This window comes from Sinocyclocheilus grahami, unplaced genomic scaffold (assembly GCF_001515645.1).
Source record: "Sinocyclocheilus grahami isolate Dianchi unplaced genomic scaffold, SAMN03320097.WGS_v1.1 scaffold960.1, whole genome shotgun sequence".
In the NCBI taxonomy this organism is placed as follows: Eukaryota; Metazoa; Chordata; class Actinopteri; order Cypriniformes; family Cyprinidae; genus Sinocyclocheilus; species Sinocyclocheilus grahami.
In genome coordinates, this window is record NW_015506139.1 from 126,361 (window position 1) to 150,172 (window position 23,812).

Genomic DNA, 23,812 nt, shown 5'->3' on the forward strand with positions numbered 1-23,812 from the left:
CTCCAGGACATCCTAAGCTCGTGCCAGGCTTCGGCCTTGACTTTTCCATTCACCAAGATTCTCTGACGTAAACTGGTTCTTTTTCATCAACCAACTTCATCAAAGATCAACTTGAACCTTTGGACTGCATCAAGCCGAGACGTGCAAGTATTCAAATTTAGTCTTATTAATTGATACATTAGGTATCATTTGCACCTTTTTACAAAGGTGTGTTTGAACTAAGAATCTGATGTTTCCTTCAGGCTGTAAATCTGCTGAATATCAAATGGTACCATAGTTTCATATTCTTATTTCTCTTCTCTTTACTGAGTTAAGCTTTAACCCTTTCCTATACAAACTGTATGTGTGTGTGTGTGTGTGTGTATGTGTATGTTAGACCAGTTTAAGTGTTTATGTAGTTAATAAAGTCTTACTTGTATCACACTTGACGTTGTTCATTGTTTGCTCATAACTGGAGTCCCTAATCATGCAGATTTATGCTACAAGCTCTGTGTAGAGTTGTACAGTAAGAAAGTTATTTCCTTTATCCAGGAAATTAACGTTCTTAGAATTGACAGACAGTTGACCCTGAGAAGTCAGCTAAATATCTACAGCGGATCTAAATATTTATAATTAATTATACATAGTTATGATTAATTATTCATATTTCCCCATAATATGATTCGCTACAACATATTACAGTATAGTTGTTTTTAATGAAAATGTAATGACAGGAATGATATGGGTAATCATTTGAATTAAATATTTTATAAATGACAGGTAATTCATCTGTGACTCCATGTCTTGAATTGTATATTTATGCAACTAAGCTATGGTTCATGTTGCACCAGCAACACCCTTGAATAAGTTCTTCCCCTGTTTTTACTTGACTTGTGATGAGAAATGTGGTAATTTATCTTAAATATGTTATGTGTTCTGTTGTTCCAGTGATTGATCCAGAGCAGAATGTGCAAGAGTTGGTATACGATCTCCGCTCCCAGTGTGACGCCATCCGTGTGACTAAGACAGTGCGGCCCTACCGAGTGGTTATCTGTCCTGTCAACGAGAACAATGCCGCCCTCATAGTCAGTGATGGAAGGGTAATGCTGTGGGAGCTTAAAGCTCATGCCAGTAAATCATCTTCAGGCCTGAGGTACAGTTCTTTAAACATAAAAAACTAATTTATATTGTAAGACATTACAGACTAGTAGCTGACTTGAAAGTAGTATTATAATAAAGGCTTTGCTTACTTTGCTTGATATACCTTCTTGGAGCATCAATTCTATGCTGTTTTAAATACCACATAGTTTTTATACTAATGTAATCAATCTGCCGTATCTATCATGTTACTTTCTGACTCAACCAATGGTGTTAATTTTCAGAACTGTTATTGAAAATATATTTTCACATGTCAAAAAAATCTAAACTTTTTTTTTAATTTTTTGTATTGTACAGTGTATATGCTTGCTTTAATAAAAATGTACTGAGTTTTAGTAATGATAATAATACAGTTACAAAAAAGTCATAGAAGTATTGCACAAATGAGAATTTGGTAGAGAAATTTGCTTAATTCTGAAGATAATGCCACAAAGCAAAAAATCTTTATGGTTCCTAAAAATAAAATGAATAAAATAAAATAATGTGTTTGTTTGTTTGTGAGATTTACCTACAGTACATCTTTTTTCCCCCTCAGTTCTGGCTTGCCACCTTTGTATTCTCCCGTGAATTTCTGTGGAACACCTTTACTTCAGAATCAAAAATGCATCCCAGATCTTTCTCTGAATACAATGATAGGTAAGATAACCATCCTTCCACATACACACACATTCCTTTTAGCTTCTAGATATACCACATTTAAAGAGTCTCAAGCTTCATTCTCCTGCCTTTGGCTTGAGGAGATATTTTCAGACGGAAGAACCTGAGGCCAGGTCTGTCTTGTCTTTGTCAGGAAGAGGCGTTTATCTGTACATCTTATTTATCCTTTTAGAAACAAACCTTGATAACATTCTTAGTCTGTGGTATGGCTTATCTCCTGTTACGTCTTTAATCCTAGGCATTGAACAGCTTTTTAAGAGTGCTTTTTCTTGTGTTCTGTGCTTGAGCAATGCTATTGGTGGGCTTTTAGGGTTTAGAAGAAGTTTTAAACCTGTGTGACTTTATTTTTTCCATGGAACATGGAGTATTTTAAAGAATGTAGTTCAGCAGGGCCGTGCAGAGATCTTTGGAGGGACAGGTGCTCAAAGTATAAAAGGGGCACATGGAGCACAGCTTTTAGGGCTGTGCTCCTTGCTGAGACATGTATCGAAATGGATGCTTCTGTAGTGATAGCAGCAAATGCCATGATGCAGTTTTGAAAAAGAAACCCAACAGAAAAGACCATTTTAAGTTTAAAAGTTAAATAAATAGTTATTTGCACCTCTTAATCACTCTGAAAATAGAAACGGAATTAAATTAGGCCTATTATTATTATTGAGTTTACAGGGTATGGTGGTGTTGCTGTTGTAAACACTACTGTTGTTGTAGAAAAAGTTTTTCTGTCTTATTTAAAATATAATTATATTATAATCCTGTTCTGAATGTATTACTTTATAATGATGATAAAAACATTATTGATAAGTAGCCTATAAATCAGAGGATGAGTTTTATCAGGGTTGTGATAATAATTTTTTAGGCAATCTACGTTTTTAAAATAAATAGGCTACTGTAATAAAAAAAAAAGTTCAAAGTAATAGTTTTTTAGTCAGATAACATAAAGACAAGTCCCCTCGACGCCCTTTAAACTTTTCCCAATCAAACAGCAAGAACAAAAGAGAACAGGCACCTTTGTTTATATTGCTGTGTGTAGAAAGTTAGCTGCATTTTTAATATTTAATTTTAAATAAATGTAATTTTGTCCCCTGCACTTTATTCGGGCAGCTGTGTTCACGTAGAGGTTTCTAGATTTAAATTCAAAGAGACAGTATCAATAGTCTATGCATGACCTGACGTTTTATTCGTATCCAAAATGAGGAGAAGTGAATATCTGGAGCGCTCAACACTCTCATGCAATGTATGTTTAGTTTAATTCATACTCGAAGCTCTCGTGCAGAAAGTCCAAAACAGACTCATAGAAGGAATGACTTATGATGCGCAGGAAACCCTAAAATGGACAAGAGCATCCGGCTATCGCTGTAGCTGAGCTGAATAAAAAGCAGAAAAAAACGTGAAGACAATAAACACACAATTGCGAAAATATACGGTTTATGTGTGTTTTTCAAGTTATCTCCAGGTAGTAAATAAACTTTATGAATAATGCAGTACTGATTGACATGTCATATAGTAGCCTATAGAAACTATACATTTCCTGCCTTATTCTGTGATAAAAATTGTCATGTTATGATCATAAACAATACAAACAACAGCTGTGCATGCTATCTTCACGCAGTTCTTGTATAATAATAATAATTTAGTAATATAAGTATACAAGCACACCGCTCCGCTGAGAACTCCACTTACCGGCAGCCACGGACGTTATGAAGGCATCCTGGTAGTGCACTACATTAAAGGTGTCTGAACGTGAGGGATAGTCCCTGATGAGATCGTCAGGTGGATAATTTTATTTACGACTAAATTATTATTCATTCATTTTACTAATAGTTACATTGGGCAGGCCTTCACAAAATGGCGTTTAATTACAAAAAAAAAAAAAATTTGCCTTGACAAAAGGGCTCTTTGGGCATCAAGGGGAAAAGGAGCAGGTGCTCAAGCACCCATCGCACCCCCCTCTGCACGTGCCTGCAGTTCAGTAAATGAGGACTGATGTTTTCAAAGAAAAAAAACATATGCCGAAAGCTGGGGACTTATAGTTTATTATGAATTCATTTATGATAAAATTTGCTTATCTTCACAATAATTGATGCCAATGTTTTAATGTCATTTCATTTTTGTTACTGTCAAAAATCCATGTACAGTTGTAGTCATAAGCTTACACACCTCCTTTCACACTGAGTACAATTGAGGGACTATATAAATATGTAATTAATGTCCACTTGTGGATCATCCAGGTAACAACACACAATGGGTATGTTTACACTTGGTCACTTCATGCATGAGCAATGAGCAAAGCAAACCTGGTCTTTCATGATTGATGATTTAATTGTCACCTTCTCTCATTTGGCTTTACAGCAGCCTTAAAGAGCTGCTCTGTTGTTTCAGTTGATATGGTGTTAGATCAATTATGTGATCTGTCCCTGTTCCAGGTCACAGTCTGATTTCTGGAGTGGACTCCCCACGACCCCTGGCTGGTCAACAAGAAGTACATCTGAAGTTCCTGTTGACAGGTCTGCTGTCTGGCCTGCCTTTGCCCCCATTCTCCCTCCGGATGTGCCCTCCGCTTACCACAAAGAACATCAACCATTACCAGCCCTTATTGGCTGTGGGTGAGTACTTTCACATGCAAAGACCAGATACATTTTTCTTCTCCATTCTTCAGATGACATTTAAACATGCCCCAGCTCAGCACATCAAAGTGTTGGAGTACAGTTTCAGCCCTTATGAAACACAACATATGTGACCTGTGCTGGCAAAAATGAGTTAAAAGACCTTCAAAATGATGTATGATTTATTGTAATCGGACAAAAAATGACAATGAATTCAGCAGTCAGTTCTGAGAAAAATCCAGTTAAAGTTTTCTGAAGGTTCCAAAGCAAAATCACCTAGCAACAGTGCATTGTTTCCTCCACTTCTTTTCATAATATGAATTACTATATTAATAACAATATACCATATTGTATATTATGTTGTATATTGTATATATTGTATACCATATAATATAATGTCACAATATATAAATGTTTTGTTTTATTTTTATTATTAAAAATAAAAACAGATGCAAAAAAACAACAACAGTAGAACAAATATAAGAAAGAAACAAGCCTTGATGCTGGCATGGCACTAAAAAGTGAATAAATGAAGAAAGAAAGAAACAAACAAACAGTGCATTACTATTTTCATTGTACATCTAAACAAAAGCATTCAAAGAAAAAAAATCAAATGTAAAAATAACTTTAGTGTGTTCATTACAAATAAACTGATTATTAAAACTACAAAAGCAGTTCAATCAAGAGCAGCGATCTTTTGTTTTATTGTTAGATTAACATTGAGACAGATGGGCTATATATTAAGACCTGTACTGCACGGATCTAATATAATGTTACACATCAGATATTTTCCCCAACAGTTCCCCAAATGTTCACTTAAAGGGTTAGTTCACCCAAAAATGAAAATTCTGTCATTAATTACTCCCCCTTGTGTTGTTCCAAACCCGTAAGACCTTTGTTCATCTTCGGAACACAATTTAAGATATTTTTGATGAAATCTGAGAGCTCTCTGACCCTCCCATAGACAGCAAGGTAACTACCACGTTTAAGGTCCAGAAAAGTACCAAGATGATTGACAAAGTAGTCCGTGTGACATCAGTGATTCAACTGTAAAGTTACGAAGCTATGAGAATACTTCTTTGCGCTAAAGAAAACAAAAATAATGACTTTATTCCGCATTTTCATCTCTACTGCATCACTTTGGCATGCATTCACGACAGTATCATGACGCGAGCGTGTTGCGGCGCTGACCCAGATCCCACACGGACTACTTTGTCGATCATCTTGGTACTTTTCTAGACCTTGAACCGTGGTAGTTACCTTGCTGTCTATGGGGGAGAGCCCTCATATTTCATCAAAAATATCTTAAATTGTGTTCCAAAGATGAACGAAGGTCTTACGGGTTTCGAACAACATGAGGGTGAGTAATTAATGACAGAATTTTCATTTTTGGGTGAACTAACCCTTTAAGACATAACAGATCATGTTTGCGTGAATAGCCTACTTAAATACTGTAATTCTGTGTATACAGTATGTGTGTATATTTATTGGGATCGCGTGCTGGCGTAAGCAACTTTGTGCACGATTCAGTCAGCGGCAGCGTGAGAAGCGAGTGGAGAAAAGGTACTCCTCTAAGAAAACATAGAAATAAAGATAATTTTATATGTTTAATTACTATGTGGAGCATTGGGATCACTAGACGAGGGCTGAATTAAATATTTTTTTGTGTAAACCTGAAATTTGACCAAAATCTAAATTTTTCACTTTTTTTTGCCTGTAGCTCAAAATGAACCTGTGTGCATTCCAACTCATTTTGCCAGCATGGGTCACATATAAAGACATTTTAAAATCCTGAAAAGTGGCTTCCTGGCTTTGTCTTGGGTGTTGTTTGCTTGTGCCATGAGTGTCCAGCCCAGAATAAGTTTAGTTTGGCTTGAATGCTTTTTGTCTGGAACTGGCTAGGAGTTGGGTGGAAGTTAGTCATTAAGTAAATGTTGGTTATTAATTATTGGTTATTTTTAATATCACATTTCCCCTTCTTTCCCTTCTTTCCCCTCTTTCTCTGCCCACATACACACACCAAACTTCTGTCTTCAGTCTACCACAGAATACATTTTTTAAGCCAATCATCCAATAACCCTGACATCATTGTATAGAATAAAATAGTTTTTAGTCACTGAATAATAATTGAATTAATATATTTTTTTAGAGTTTTATGACAGTCATTCTCAATACAGATGAATGGATAGTGCCAAACAGTTCATCAAGCTTGTTGCAAAATTGTTGGTGACTTATGAAAAATGTCTCTTCAAAAAAATATTTTTCACAGTATAGTTAAGTTATAGCTCGCTCAATATAGCTCACTTAATCAATATATCATGCAAACATATTTAAGATGGATAGTCAACAAAGTGATTAGCTGTTTCAACACAAAATCGGCGTATGCAGTGAACTTTGGCATTTCTTTACATCTTTTCTCTCTGGTTGGTTCCTGCTGCATCACCCCACCATGCTGAGGTCTAGCTCAAGTGTAAGGATTGCAGATTTTTGAAGTTTAGTTTGACTGAAATTTAGGTTTTGTTTAAAGATGGCAAATTTAGACATATTAGATTAGAATTAGATTTAGAGTGTTTACACTTGGTCACTCAATATATCAGCTCACTCAGTGGTATGTTTTTGCACATACAGAGCGGCGTTTCAGGCAGAGCATGAACACAGAATTGATTCCTTTTTCGCCTGAATGGACACATACACGCAAAATTATCTCAAAATAACGATCTCGACAAGTATTTTCATGTCTTAAATGAACATAAACAGTGGAGAAAGAAATCACACGTGCATCATTATATTGGATCTGTGCATTCGGTCTTAAAGGGGCAGCAGCCTGTAAATACCTGCTGTTTAAGCGCCACCTGCTGTCAGAGAGTGACATTTGCGTCTCATTCAGCCCGTCTGCAGTTTTTGTTTCGTTCAGGTTTTTTATGTAGTATCACAAAGCTAAAGTCAGACCATTTTGTTTTTGTTTCAAATTTCAAAATTTTACAATCGAAATAACATGTATGCAACATCTTTGTTTGGATCATGATTAAAATATACAGCCAAAACCTTAGTTTACTTGCATGGAGAAATGTCTTTTATTTGTATTATTTATTTATTTGATTTGGGATTTGTTTTAAAATTTCAAGTTAGTATATTTTTTGACATTTTCAATTTCACAAAGTAATGTGCAGCCTTTTGGTCTGAGAAATAACAAAATGACACCTTTTTCAAAATCTGTCTTAAATCTAATTTTGTTAAAAAAGAAATTGAGAAAATTATATTGTGAAATCAGTATCATGAATCATATCACTAGTGAGTTGAGTGAATCGTTACATCCCTATATGCTACTAGTTTTTGCTGTGGTATTGAAGTAGTAAATTGTTCTTTAAAATGTTCCTGTGGCTCAGTGGTAGAGCATTGCTTTAGCAGCGCAAAAGGTCATGTGTGAGATTCCCAGGGAACACACATACTGGTAAACAAAATGTATAGCCTGAATGCACTATAAGTCGTTTTGGATAAAAGCGTCTGCTAAATGCATAAATTATTATTAATTATTAAATTATTTCTTTAAATAATAAGTGTTACTTAAATAATAAAGAACCATATTTTTTTTTGCTCATCTGAAAAATTATCCGATCTGTGACTCAAAATGTGATATGATAATGTAATATAATCCGAACCGTGAGATTTGTGATCCATTGCACCCCTACTCTCTTGACTTGTTATTTGAAGAAAAAATACAATATCTTTTATTCAGGCTAGTTAAATTCATTTTTGGGGGTGCCAAAATCTGAAGAATGCCTGCCCGAAGTGCTACCAGGGAGTTTGAAATTTTGCGAGCCCTGACACGCTTCAGTTGTACTCGCTCAGAAAAAGCGCATGTCAGAACAGCACGTGAATTAAATGTTTTACCGGCAAGGCTTTAAAGCAGATGCAAATAATGCATTTTTGGGATTGTGAATAAGTGCAGTGTCCTGTTAGTGTAACTCTACTGCAGAGTTAACATCTGATCTGAATAGGGTTGGGTATCATTTGAATTTTATCGATTCCGATTCCGATTCTTTTTGATTCCAATGTGATTAAATAATGATATCAAACATTTATCCTGTGTCTCTTTTTTGCAAACCATTTATTGGAGCTGAATACCGTGAACAAAATTCAACAGGCTACATAAAAACTGGACTCTTTAAGAGCTGTTTGTGTGCAAAATAGAAAAGTATGATTCTGGATAAATAGATTTTTTTTTCCCCAGTGGAAGTTGTGGTTCTCTCCTGATTCTGAAGAAAAAACATTAGACAACTAAACAAAATCACATGTAGCCTAATTTATGAATTAATGATTAAATGACTCACTCAAGATGTACTTGTTTCATTATTGGACGAATCAGCGTTCTTGAATGAATATCTTGTATGATTCCAAGACAAATACATTTTAACAGCCCCTTCAACAAATTAATCGATACATCTTCATTTGAAGTGTCAAAGTACTTTCAAAAAGGGATTTACTCTATTTTAATATACACATCGTACACCGTTTATATCTGAACTATAAACTTTTATCCCAGTACTTCTCTGATTTTAATGTTTGTAACAGAAATAATGATACTGTGTGGCTAAAAAGACTGTGAAGCTGTTTCATTCATGACAGATGACAGCTGCTCTCTTTAGGTCAATGGCAGCACGAACGCAGATTTAATTTGAACAGAAATGTTCAAATCACACTGATGTGATCGTACTCTACACGGACGAACCAAGTGATCACAACATTGATCGCACACGTCAAAGGTTGAGGAATGAAACAGACGAATCATTGTAATTTAGGAATAGAATCACGTTGGTGTTTGAATCGTGTTCGCAATATTTAACGATCTATTAAATTAAAGGCAGGGTAAGCGATTTCTGGTAGCCAATGTTGATATTTGAAAGCACCAAAACAAACACGCCCCAACCCAAAAGGGTCTTGCCCCTATTTTTATAGCTCCGCCCCACATATATGTACGCAACCCAGGCAACGATTAGTTCTGTTAAACAAAGCAAAACCAATGTTACACCGTGTCTACATCGGACGTGAGCGGGGTAAACAGATGCAGCACGTCCTGAGTCTCCATCCTAGAGAGACAAATTGAATTGACCAAGTTCTGAATCTCTAGCCCAGAGAGGCAGAACATCTGCAACAAGGTTAAGCTCCGGCGAGCAAACCTTCACTTCAAGGTACTTTTGCTTGTGTGTTCCACGCAAGGACCTTTTACACCTACTCCAGGGCCACATCTGCGTGTTCCAGATTTTAGGACCCTTTGATACTCCGGGAGATCAGCATACTACAGCACTTCGTGTTCAAGGCTGTCGAAACGGATTCCTGCTCCTTTCCCCACTGCATTGTTACCAGCACAACCAGTGGATGAAGTCACCGCCACCGGACTGCTCACTCTAAAAATAGAGCTCTAATTGAGTTAAATCTGTTACTCATAATGTGAGCATCTACATTATGACATGCTGGGTTCTATTTATGACACGGCGCAACAAATCCCCAACAGAAAACTGCTGCTGGGTTCTATTTATGACATGCTGACACAAATTTCAAATGGTTTTCAATGGTCGTTTGATCGCGTCCAGTGTAGGCAGACTTTAGCTGTTGTAGACACGGTGTTACTCACCTATTGAGAAGAAACAAAGCAACCTCAGCGTCCGATCGCAGGCCTCCGCTCCTTGAGTTCTCTCCAGCGCTGGAAAGCTGATCCGATATTTACACGGGTCCTACTTATTGCCTTATCGTTCCGCAGACGTTTTCCTCTTTTGTTTTTTATGCGCCATCTCTATCTTTCTGTCGCTCGGCTCGGCTAATGTCCGTCCCATGCACTGAAAGCTCTCTCCTCCACATCATGAGTAGACACGCCCCTTATTGCTGATTGGCTACAAGTTTGTTTTGCTATTCGGTCCGAATCAGTTTTCTAAAGTGTTTTTGAAAAATGACATACCCTACCTTTAAAGTGCTTTGTCATGTTGGTGGTGACACCTCTCTTGCAACATGTTTAGCTATCAAAGATATTATACTTAGCTTTTTTGGCTTCTGATCACAAATGTAGCCAAACTTTGGAGTGCTTAGATTAGCGAGCAAGGTCCTGGCGGATCGCTAGGTCCGGCCCTCACAGATGAAGAAAAAAAAAGCGCATATGAATCGATAGGTGGAATCAAAATTTTAATTTGACAACAAGTATCCGATTCCTGACCTTAAGTATCCGATTCTGGAATCGGAAACGATTTTCGATTCTCAACCCTAGATCTGAATGTATGCCGCATTGTACAGTATATTGAGATAGAGGCGCCAGAACTGCATCTGACAGAATGTGCGCTGTAGCACGATACTACGATATTTTTTCAAAAGCAGACCGTAGAGACATTTTAATTGTCCCAATATCAAAAATCGGTATATCGCACACTGCTAAGTAAGACTAACTTATCTTTCAAGTGCTGATACCGTTCTCTCTCCTGTTGTGGACTTTGGTCTTAAAATTAGCTTATGATGAATAAAATGCAGTGCATATCTGTTGCTTTGTTGACGTGAACTCTGTTAAATTTGTATATAGCGCGGGAATTGAAGATCGGATATATATCCATTTTGCAGAGACACGTTTATGAGGCCAAGTGTAAATTAAACCATTTTTTTAAATCTGATTGATATCCAATCAGAGAAAACATATGAAGTGATCAGGTGTAGACAGGCCCTTAGAATTATATGTTTAGAGAATTATGTAGACAGAAAAATTATCAAATTCATTTTTATAAATATATAAGTCATAGTTAATTGTTTGTTAATGGTGAGAAATGGACTTTAAAATAATGTGTGACCATGTTTCCTTCTCAAAATCAGTGTAGCATATTCTGTATTAAGATGCACATATTGCGAGTTTGTTTGTTTTTCTCATAAGTAATGTATAGTCTTTTTGTGAGTGAGACCTCATTTTTGACAACAAAGTGAATGAGCCGAGAAAAATCATATGAGCTGAAATGACAAAACTGTGATAAATTCTTATGCAAATGTCATTCATCACAGCAAGGCCATACTGTAGCTGTTCCGTTACTCCTTAAAGATTCTGCAAAGATTGAAAGCGTTGCACAGATATTAAAAACTCAAGTGCACAATTTACAAAACAAATGAAACTTTGTCAATTTATAGACTAATGTGTAATTTGAACTAGCTGTGGCTAAAAATAGAGCTCTAATTGAGTTAAATCTGTTACTCAGTAACAGAGAAATTAAAAATATATTACGGTTTAAAGACTTCATAAGTATGTGAAGATCTGTTATACTGAATTATAGAAATATCAATATGTTCCAAATGAGGTTCACCCGGTTTAGTCAGTGGATCTTAAATTGTAATTTGAGCTCTGTGATTGGTGGTATAATTTTCTCCACTCATCATCTCATTATTGGAGTCAACACAGTGGTGCAGCCTTGATGAGATTTTGTAGCTCCCTGAATGCGCTATACAACCAATTGAGCAAGCACACCAAGCACTTAAAACCATGTAATGTGAATTCCTCTTGATGGATGCCTTTCTAAAGTAACTCCATTGCACAGTTTTTCAGGAGTGCCTTAGGGATGATACAGAACTTCATACACTCTTTCTGCCTCAATGCACAAGGACTGTTGTGGAATCGTTCCCAAGAGCTGATTTTTTTTAACCATCTCAAAACTCTAAAGTAGCATTTGAGGGAAAAAAGCTCCATCTGCGATTGACTCCACTGGTGTGACATTTGAAGCCAGACAAATGTACAGTTTTAGATGTATCAGCGTCAGTCAGTTCAGTCTACATACTATCCATAAGAGTGTAGTGAATTTGCTTTTGCCAAAAGTGTAGTGATGTGTACTCACATCACCAATGACGTTATGATATTTGGATCACGTGTCATTTAAGGTGTGGTTATGAGTACATCACATAAGAAAGATTGGTGGGATCTCTAACTTGTAGAACCTCTTTCTGTATCATCAACACAAGGAAGACACAAGTGTAATAAAATACATTTTATTAACAAAGGATAGACGAGTAATCACAACTACTAAATGAATACCATAAATGAAATAGGAATAAAGTGCATAAAATGCAAGTGATTATGTTGGATGTTGCTATGTCAGAGCTACGTTATCTGGAAAGATAAACTGTTGCTACTCTAAAACAAATAAGGTGAAGAACCTTATTATGCATGAAACAAATATGTGAAAGATTATTTGTAATCAAAAGCAATCAGCTATATAATATCTAATGTAAATTAGAAAAATCATATACTGATAATGTCTAACAATGCCAAGGTCTCTGGAAGAGGTTTGGATAAGTGATAGTTACGTTCTCTGTGGTCGAGTGAGCAGTCCGGTGGCGGTGACTTCATCCACTAGTTGTGCTGGTATCAATGCAGTGGGGAAAGGAGCAGGAATCCGTTTCGACAGCCTTGAACACGAAGTGCTGTAGTATGCTGATCTCCCGGAGTATCAAAGGGTCCTAAAATCTGGAACACGCAGATGTGGCCCTGGAGTAGGTGTAAAAGGTCCTTGCGTGGAACACACAAGCAAAAGTACCTTGAAGTGAAGGTTTGCTCGCCGGAGCTTAACCTTGTTGCAGATGTCTGTGTGTCTTCTGCCTCTCTGGGCTAGAGACTCAGAACTTGGTCAATTCAATTTGTCTCTCTAGGATGGAGACTCAGGACGTGCTGCATCTGTTGTTGTCTCGCTGGACGAAGACTCTAAATGTAGAATATCTCCCTCCTCACAGGCTGGAGGCTCAGAACGTGGTATCTGTTATTGTCTCTCTCCTTACAGGACCGAGACTCAGAACGGTTGTGTCTGTTACAGTCTCTGTGGACAAAAGACTGGGTTGAAAAAATGGGTTGTTTCTGTTGCTGCCTTCCCTGTAACAGGTTGGAGACTCAGAACTTCGGTGTTTCTGTTAGTGTCTCTCCCTTTTAAGACTCAGACTCGGAACTTGCTCTGTTAGTGTCCTTTCCCTGACAGGACTCAGACTTAGAACAAGTAGTGTCTTTTGGGAAGGTATCTTTATCCCTTTCTGATGAGGAGGAGATTGCAATCTGGCGCTTCTCCATTTCAGTGCTGTGATTGGCTGGGGGGGGGGGGCACAGGCCCACCCTTATTTCCTCCTGTGGAACTTATTTGCATAGTAACACACATTTAGAAAAGTGTCACTAAGTCCAAACATGATGGAAGAAGATTGAAATGAATGCATGCATGCATTCATTTGTCCATTAACAGCGTTTGTGTAAGATGTTGCACTACACATTGCTGTCACTGAGAATACTTATTTCTCTGAATAAGTATAATGTGTGTTGTAGTTTGCATCAGTTTAAGGGTTGAGAATATAGTTATGAATGTATTTGGATGGAACTCTGTGATCTCTCTGTTTCTCCCACTGCTGCTGCATCCAGAGGTCCTAAGGAATTTTTATGGGCCAAAATTCGTAGGAATCAGTCTGTTGGTGGTTGAAGGGCAAAAACTGCATTTTGACCAATGAGACATCCTGTCCTTCCCGGGCTTTGTACCAAAGGTCTTCTTCTTGCGCTCTAAGAGGTATCTGGCTGTTGTGCTAGTATCTTTATCTGATGGGTTTTGGACAGTTTGTTTATGTTAGCCCACCAAGATCCAATCAAAATGTAGCAAAGTATTGTGGTCAGAGAGGGGCCCCGCCATAAACTGGGCCCTGGAATGTGCTGTCCACTACAAGAGCCTTTGAACCGAAACCAAGAACCTGGTCTTCTCCAATAAAAATGAAGCGAACACTTAAATGTCTCAAGCACTCAGATCTAAAATTACTCTTGCTTGTTTTATAAAACTCTGTGATTGATGGAAAATTATCTATGAATAGCCTGTATGCATGTAGTCTGACACTGTGGTGCCTACTACTACGTATTTCCTGTGTACATCCAGCTCATTATTTTGTGGCAAATGATTCTATGGACTTTATAGCAAACATATATACAGTGTCCAAGAGAGTTCAACGCACTGCAACTGGAGGAAAAAAAACACACACACATGCAAATAGAATAAAAAACAGTAAATGAAGAAAAAGTCTTTTATCAGTTTGACAGCACGTGCTGCAAATACTCACAACGTATAGCACAGACCACAATGGAAATGTTTCAAGGGGACCCCAACAAGTGATGAACCTGGCTGGGACATGCTTATTGTTCAATATGTACTTGTGGTGTTGTCGATGATTTTAAATGATTTTAAAATCCTGATTGTATGATTCCTTAGCCGTTTGGATGTTATTAGTATAAATAATATGACAAAATACACAATTAATTGTGAAACGTTATGTAATCTGGGTAACTTCCACAACTTGTTGGAGTCCCCTTGAAACATTTCTGTTGTAGTCTGTTCTATTTGCATCGATTTTCTGTATTTGATTGCAATGTGGGTATTTGCAGCGCATATACAGTATGTATTTGGTTGCTTTGTGAGTATTTGCAGCACGTGTAGTCAAACTAATGATGTTTTCTTAAATTGCTGGTGTTTTTTAAATTTACATATGTTTTCTTCAGTTGCAGCACAAGCTGTCTTGGTCACCATACATATCTCTTTTAGGGCTGAGTATCACCAACAACCTCACAATTTGACATGCATCCCATTCAGTTTTGGGTTGCACAGATTTGTCAAGTAGTTGTCACTAGTCCGTGCACTAGTCTGTGTCGCTGTTTGCTGATCACAACTTCAGTTGTGCTTGTTCAATTGTTTTCAATTGAATTCAGTGGATATTTGGTCACAATTTAATAAAACACATTAATAAACATGCAAGGATCGATTTTATCACTGCAGTTCCAGAATAAGTAGAATCATGATTCATTGATTAACTTTATTGGCACATTTCTACAAACACTAAAATAAAAACCTACCCTTAACATAAACTGTCACCCAGACTGTCCCCATCTGCCCTGGGCCCATCAATAAACCCTCTGAAACACTTCACTTCCTCATTCACTCTCACTCATGTCTCCTCTCAGTGCCACATCTATCAACTACTTCTCTTCTCCACTGACGGAATGAATTATGTTCTGTTCAGTATGAGCAGACTGTTTTATGAACTGTGTCATTAAAATTTCTGAGAATGTTTACAAATGATTTATTTATATTATTTATTGTGATGATTAGTATTTGTAATCAAAGGCAAAAAAAAGAAATGTTTTTAATTAAAACTGTGATCTTTTTTATTAATAATAATAATATTAATGATATCTATAGAAACTACGGATCCAAGGCACTTCTTCCAGTTCCAAAATGTTAAAAAGCCTTTATTCAAACATGGTTCACTTTAGAAACATTAAAAATGACTAGAACACTGCACGCTGATGCATTTCAGCCATCCAGCCTTCCTCCGAGTGTGTCAAGTACAAAATTAGTCACAGGTGTAGATATAATCAGTTGCTCAGTAGAAATGGGAGAAACCAAAATACTCATTACAGGGGGGACCAATAGCATAATTAACAATTTCGAAATATAGTCACATGTACAAAAACAAAGAAACAACAAAAAAACATTATATATATATATATATATATCTTGATAATAATAATAATGATCGTACTGATAATCATTTCACAAATATGGAGTTAAATTTAATTCCTCATTCAAACCAGGAAAAATAGTGGCTTTTAGCTGAAAAATCCAAAAGGCTTCCCCTTGTAGTCTATCACCCTTTCTAATCGATCCAGTTACAATTTCCAAACCAATCATTCTTAAAGTAGATGGATTTGAGTCATGTGCAGATGCATAATGTACTGCCATGGGATAATCTTTGTTTCTTGTACGAATTGCATTTTTGTGATCCCATAATCTATCTCGCAGTCTACGTTTAGTCTGACCCACATAGAAACAGTTACAAGGACATTGAAACCTATAAATTACATGCATACTTTTACAATTAATGAAGGATCCAATTAAATACAGTTTCTTTGTGCAAACATCCATAAATGATTTAGTTTGAATTACATTCTCACAAGGATTGCAATGTCCACACTTAAACATGCCTCGTATTCCTCTGTCCAGCCATGTTGTCTGTTTCATAGCAGGCAAGTGACTTCTCACAACTCTGTCTCACAATAATATTAATGACTTATCAAGGATGATTTAAATAATAATCCAGTCATATTAACTTGCCAATTACAGCATTCATTTGTGTGTTTTACATGTTTGCCCATTAGGTACAAGCAATGGCTCTGTGCTGGTGTACAACTTGACCAGTGGCCTCCTGCACAAAGAGCTAAGTGTCCATTCCTGTGAAGTCAGGTAAGTTGGTTTACTCTGTAATCATATACCTGTACATGCATTCTGTTATGTAAGAATATCATACAACTGAACAGTGGTTTTTAGTTCTGATTTATACTACAGGGCCGTTGAATGCTTGAATCTGATTGGCGTGCAAGGTGTGCAATTATTTTCAGGGAAACGCATGGTGAACATAGTTCCAGGCAGCTCTAGACGGCATTACATGTAAATATCACTTCACCAAATGATTTCAGTTATTTCAAAAGTCCTTATAGCTTACAACAGCAAAATAACCAAAGCCCACAACGACACTGGCCAAACAAATAAATATAGTAAGCAATAGGATACAAACGAGAGTTTATTTCCATGTTTTGCCACAAAATTACGTTTTATTATGTACGTAAAGCACATACTCTATTTCTCCCGCTCTCTCTCCCTTGACTCACACACATAGTTTGCACACACGGATACATACGCTCTTATGTTGTTAGCGCTATCAGTTTTATCAGTAAAATAGTTTAGAAACTTAAAAGCTACATGACATTTCTCACAAGCGAGGTAACGACTGCGCTGTTCATGAAGAAAATTAATTTAGTCAGTGTGTAGTGTGTATGTTTGGGCATTAAAAAGATCTAGAAAGTTACAAATCTCAAAGTCCTCTCCAAAGGGAGATATTTAGTTTTCAAGAACTACAGCAAACGGCTCGTTTGGACTACAGCGTTTGGTTTCTGGGCTTTGTTGTGTTAACAAAGAGAGACATGCAAAACATGCAGAGTGGGGGTACCGCTGGAATTGAGAACCGCTGGTCTAGAACAATTCTTACAAATAACAACATCACGTAGCTGGGCGCCGCGGACAGATGCCGAACGGCGCCGCCAGTGTGCCTACACTCATAGAAAATAATGTATTTAAATTTTAAAGACGTGGCGCGACACTGCACTTCTCGTCCAGTGTGCGACTGCCTGAAACGCTGTTTTTTTTCACCTCCGTGCCCAAACGTCTTTGTTTGGGCTTCCGAAAGCGGATGATGTCCGGAAACAGTGGTTGCAATTTACTTTTTAACTCTGTTCCTTAGCATTATAACCCCAATTTGCTATTGTGTGCTGCGCATTTTACTGAGGACAGCTTCCACATCACGAGTGAGAAGTGCCGGATTCGCCCAAAAGCTTTTGTTGAAAGACAGAGCAAGGGGGCGTGGCAGTACTGAAACACCGTCTAAGCTGTTCGCCAATCACAACTCACTGGGACAGCTAACCAATCACATCACATCACATTTTGTTTTTCGGAAGGCGGACCTTCATCAAAGCCGGAACTAATCGAGCCGTTTGTGCCAGCCTGGGGAGAAAGGTATTTTAATAATGTAAATGATGTGAAAAATTATGCGTTTTTCGAACCACCAAGCACGAGAGCATGTTCTAGTACACCCCCAAAACAAAATCAAGACTTTGTAAAAGAGCATAATAGGACGCCTTTAAAGTTTCACTATTAGTAGAGACGCTGCTGCCGAACACTTTTGAGAGACACACAGACTCTCAGAGGTAATTCACATGCTCTCTCTCTCTCTCTCTCTCTCTCTCGAATAACTTCATTAAATAGTTGCATAAGTCTGCTATCAACGGCTCAGTCCCCCGTTAATAGGTCTAAATTAAATCTCCGCTTCGCATCGTGGCCGCATCACCACCTCGGGTGTGCATTATTTTTCTAATAATTCAACGGCCCATCGTCAGTTATTCCTTACGTATTATACACTATGCACTTATACACAGTTTTTACACCTGGGGCCCATTCTTCGTACCTCGCTTAATACTTCTGAGATGATTTGAAAGATGCCAGATCTTCTAATCGTGATAACTGGTCTCTGGCTAATTTGGTTCTTCAAACAAATTTGCGGATTTGATTAAAATATCTGGATTAAGTTGTCTAAGATTACTGCATGTTCTCGTGTTCCCCGAAAAGGGCAGATGTATCAATACTCGAAACCATGATCAGCAATGCAGCGGTTGGCTGGCGGCAAGACAGCAACGTAATGACATCCTATAATTAAAAAAGACACCTGATGAAAAACTGGACAAATTTCTGGACTTTTATAAGGAAACAGCCAAGCGAACAAAACTACATAAATTGTATAATAGATCAATTAAATGTGCACTGTTTTTGTTTTATTAATTTTTTTTTTACATGATTCCCAATTATTTATATTCACATTTATAGTATATGTACAGGCTTTATACTTTTTTATTTCCATGTTGTAATTAGCAATTCATTTAATGTTATCTTTGAAACAGATTTGTTACGTGACAGCATTAATTAAAGTTTCTTAAGGGTCAAGATCAAGTTGTCTGCATCTCCTGCGCTCCATCAAGCCACTCCCATAATAGCTGTCACGCTGTCACCAAATGCACGGCTCAGAATAACTGTATAGCATGTGTAAGACTCCAATGCAATTATAAAGTAATTATTTTTTCATTTTTTCATATTTCAATAAGTAAAACTGACTGTGTCTATAGTATTATAGACTACACAACAAAATGATATTATTTTTTAATAATTTTTTTAAATTACTGTCCCTGGATCAGTAGGGTACTCTTCTAATAAATTAGCAGTGGCTGGGACAGATTTTAAGTATCAATTTTGCTTAAAAATATGCGATCTAATCCTGTTTACATGAAATAAGCCTGCTCCCGAGCAGGTTTAATCTTACGGACCTGTTGCTATGACAGCAACTCCGGGATGAGCTTTGAAGAACCAAGCAATCCAAGATCATGCCAAATCGTCAACAGTCAATTCCAGCTAACTGAGTTAGCGAAGTATGAAGAACGGATCACAGGCTTTTTTTAAATGTTAGTTTTGGACTCTGCACATTTTCTCCCTTAGTTTTGTTTAGGTATAAATGAAAACTGCAGTCATGCTCTGATCCACATCAAAATAACTGGTCAGAGATCATGTGAATGTGGTAGTTTCAGTGAAAATCAGCTCTGGAGCAGTTTACATGTAGTTAGAGAGCAATTTAACCCAATGGATCAAGCTGTGTCATAATTCATAATGGGAAATGCATTACATAAAAAACAGAAGTGGTTAATTCTGTGAGTGGGCACTAGGGGTGTCCTCGACTAAGAATTTTCATAGTCGAATCGAAATTTTCGAATCTTGCCGATATTCGACTGATAGTCAAATCATATGTTTGGGAGTGGGGGGCAAAATACATTAACAAGAGTCAAGTCAGACATTCGACAGTCATAATTACGTTAACACAGGGAAAATCTGTAATGGACGCCTCGCAGATACAAACGGTAAATAATGTTTTATGATTTGATTAAAAAATAGTTATCATTAAACGTCAGCGAAACCCTAAGAATTCACAAAATTTTTACAATAGTGCTCTCATTATAACTTTATGTATATGACAGTAGTTATTAATGTTCTCCATTTCTGTTTTGAGCTGTACGTGCTGAAGATGACCAGTAGAATGAAGCAGCAGGTTTTTAATCAATGGGGTTTAACTCATCATTTATCTCATATAGAATATGCTTCGTTATTTATACAACATAACGTTATTATTACGACTTATCAGCTATCTGCACAAAATGCCCCAAATGCACAAATGTGTCTGTGCGGCTCTGAATGAACTCCTTTTGTGGACGTGTTCTTCACGCAACAACGTGCAGAAACACGGCAACTAAACTCTAAAAATTTACAGCGTTTTATTATAATAGTGTTCTCATTATAATCATTATAATCATCAGAACATAATCATTATGTTCTCAACACACAGCCAATAATGTCTAAACCGCTGGCCACAAAAGTGAGTACACCCCTGCTCTCTCTCTCTCTCTCTCTCTCTCTCTCGAATAACTTCATTAAATAGTTGCATAAGTCTGCTATCAACGGCTCAGTCCCCCGTTAATAGGTCTAAATTAAATCTCCGCTTCGCATCGTGGCCGCATCACCACCTCGGGTGTGCATTATTTTTCTAATAATTCAACGGCCCATCGTCAGTTATTCCTTACGTATTATACACTATGCACTTATACACAGTTTTTACACCTGGGGCCCATTCTTCGTACCTCGCTTAATACTTCTGAGATGATTTGAAAGATGCCAGATCTTCTAATCGTGATAACTGGTCTCTGGCTAATTTGGTTCTTCAAACAAATTTGCGGATTTGATTAAAATATCTGGATTAAGTTGTCTAAGATTACTGCATGTTCTCGTGTTCCCCGAAAAGGGCAGATGTATCAATACTCGAAACCATGATCAGCAATGCAGCGGTTGGCTGGCGGCAAGACAGCAACGTAATGACATCCTATAATTAAAAAAGACACCTGATGAAAAACTGGACAAATTTCTGGACTTTTATAAGGAAACAGCCAAGCGAACAAAACTACATAAATTGTATAATAGATCAATTAAATGTGCACTGTTTTTGTTTTATTAATTTTTTTTTTACATGATTCCCAATTATTTATATTCACATTTATAGTATATGTACAGGCTTTATACTTTTTTATTTCCATGTTGTAATTAGCAATTCATTTAATGTTATCTTTGAAACAGATTTGTTACGTGACAGCATTAATTAAAGTTTCTTAAGGGTCAAGATCAAGTTGTCTGCATCTCCTGCGCTCCATCAAGCCACTCCCATAATAGCTGTCACCACTCAAATTAATGCACGGCTCAGAATAACTGTATAGCATGTGTAAGACTCCAATGCAATTATAAAGTAATTATTTTTTCATTAATAAATATTTCAATAAGTAAAACTGACTGTGTCTATAGTATTATAGACTACACAACAAAATGATATTATTTTTTAATAATTTTTTTAAATTACTGTCCCTGGATCAGTAGGGTACTCTTCTAATAAATTAGCAGTGGCTGGGACAGATTTTAAGTATCAATTTTGCTTAAAAATATGCGATCTAATCCTGTTTACATGAAATAAGCCTGCTCCCGAGCAGGTTTAATCTTACGGACCTGTTGCTATGACAGCAACTCCGGGATGAGCTTTGAAGAACCAAGCAATCCAAGATCATGCCAAATCGTCAACAGTCAATTCCAGCTAACTGAGTTAGCGAAGTATGAAGAACGGATCACAGGCTTTTTTTAAATGTTAGTTTTGGACTCTGCACATTTTCTCCCTTAGTTTTGTTTAGGTATAAATGAAAACTGCAGTCATGCTCTGATCCACATCAAAATAACTGGTCAGAGATCATGTGAATGTGGTAGTTTCAGTATGAAGAACGGATCACAGGCTTTTTTTAAATGTTAGTTTTGGACTCTGCACATTTTCTACCTTAGTTTTGTTTAGGTATAAATGAAAACTGCAGTCATGCTCTGATCCACATCAAAATAACTGGTCAGAGATCATGTGAATGTGGTAGTTTCAGTGAAAATCAGCTCTGGAGCAGTTTACATGTAGTTAGAGAGCAATTTAACCCAATGGATCAAGCTGTGTCATAATTCATAATGGGAAATGCATTACATAAAAAACAGAAGTGGTTAATTCTGTGAGTGGGCACTAGGGGTGTCCTCGACTAAGAATTTTCATAGTCGAATCGAAATTTTCGAATCTTGCCGATATTCGACTGATAGTCAAATCATATGTTTGGGAGTGGGGGGCAAAATACATTAACAAGAGTCAAGTCAGACATTCGACAGTCATAATTACGTTAACACAGGGAAAATCTGTAATGGACGCCTCGCAGATACAAACGGTAAATAATGTTTTATGATTTGATTAAAAAATAGTTATCATTAAACGTCAGCGAAACCCTAAGAATTCACAAAATTTTTACAATAGTGCTCTCATTATAACTTTATGTATATGACAGTAGTTATTAATGTTCTCCATTTCTGTTTTGAGCTGTACGTGCTGAAGATGACCAGTAGAATGAAGCAGCAGGTTTTTAATCAATGGGGTTTAACTCATCATTTATCTCATATAGAATATGCTTCGTTATTTATACAACATAACGTTATTATTACGACTTATCAGCTATCTGCACAAAATGCCCCAAATGCACAAATGTGTCTGTGCGGCTCTGAATGAACTCCTTTTGTGGACGTGTTCTTCACGCAACAACGTGCAGAAACACGGCAACTAAACTCTAAAAATTTACAGCGTTTTATTATAATAGTGTTCTCATTATAATCATTATAATCATCAGAACATAATCATTATGTTCTCAACACACAGCCAATAATGTCTAAACCGCTGGCCACAAAAGTGAGTACACCCCTAAGTGAAAATGTCCAAATTGGGCCCAAAGTGTCAATATTTTGTGTGGCCACCATTATTTTCCAGCACTGCCTTAATCCTCTTGGGCATGGAGTTCACCAGAGCTTCACAGGTTGCCGCCACACATGCTTGACACCATCTGAACCAAATAAGTTTATCTTGGTCTAATCAGACCACAGGAAATGCTTCCAGTAATCCATGTCCTTAGTCTGCTTGTCTTCAGCAACCTGATTGCGGGCTTTCTTGTGCATCATCTTTAGAAGAGGCTTCCTTCTGGGACGACAGCCATGCAGACCAATTTGATGCAGTGTGCGGCGTATGGTCTGAGCACTGACAGGCTCCCCCCCCACCCCTTCAACCTCTGCAGCAATGCTGGCAGCACTCATACGTCTATACACCGTTATACAAGCTGTAAAGTAGCGAGTGTACAGCTTGTATAACAATGTAAATTTTGCTGTCCCCTCAAACTCATTTCTTCAGCGTTGTCACATGAAAAGATATAATAAAATATTTACAAAAATGTGAGGGGTGTACTCACTTCTGTGAGATACTGTATTTATAAAAAAAAATTTTTTAAATCCACTTGGCTCAAAATGGGACACAAAGTGGACTAATGCTTAACTATATTTGACCAATTTATCTGAGAGCTGTCTGACCCTGCATAGACAGCAACGCAGCTGAAATGTTCCCAAGTCCAGAAACGTAGCAAGGAGATCTGTAAAATAATCCATGTGACATCAGTGGTTCATCCGCAATTATACGAAGCTACGAGAATACTTTTTGTGCGCAGCTGACATAGAACAGCATATGCTGTTTATGTCCAGCGGATATTCTCCAAAATGGCACCAGGGTGATGCGGAGGAGACAAATTGTTGAATAAAGTCGTTTTTTTTTCTTTTGCGCACAAAAAGTATTCTCGTAGCTTCATATAA

The 23,812-nt window shown here is 37.2% G+C and overlaps 1 protein-coding gene across 1 annotated transcript in view; it reads left to right on the top strand.

The window, feature by feature from the left end:
- The window catches only part of LOC107564771 (WD repeat-containing protein 11), a 161,614-nt gene that overhangs the window by 42,226 nt on the left and 95,576 nt on the right, over positions 1–23,812 (top strand). The window contains exons 8-11 of the mRNA XM_016249924.1: positions 928–1,132; positions 1,673–1,773; positions 4,218–4,397; positions 16,579–16,663. Coding sequence (XP_016105410.1) covers positions 928–1,132; positions 1,673–1,773; positions 4,218–4,397; positions 16,579–16,663 — 571 coding nt within the window. The remainder of the gene's footprint in view (positions 1–927; positions 1,133–1,672; positions 1,774–4,217; positions 4,398–16,578; positions 16,664–23,812) is intronic.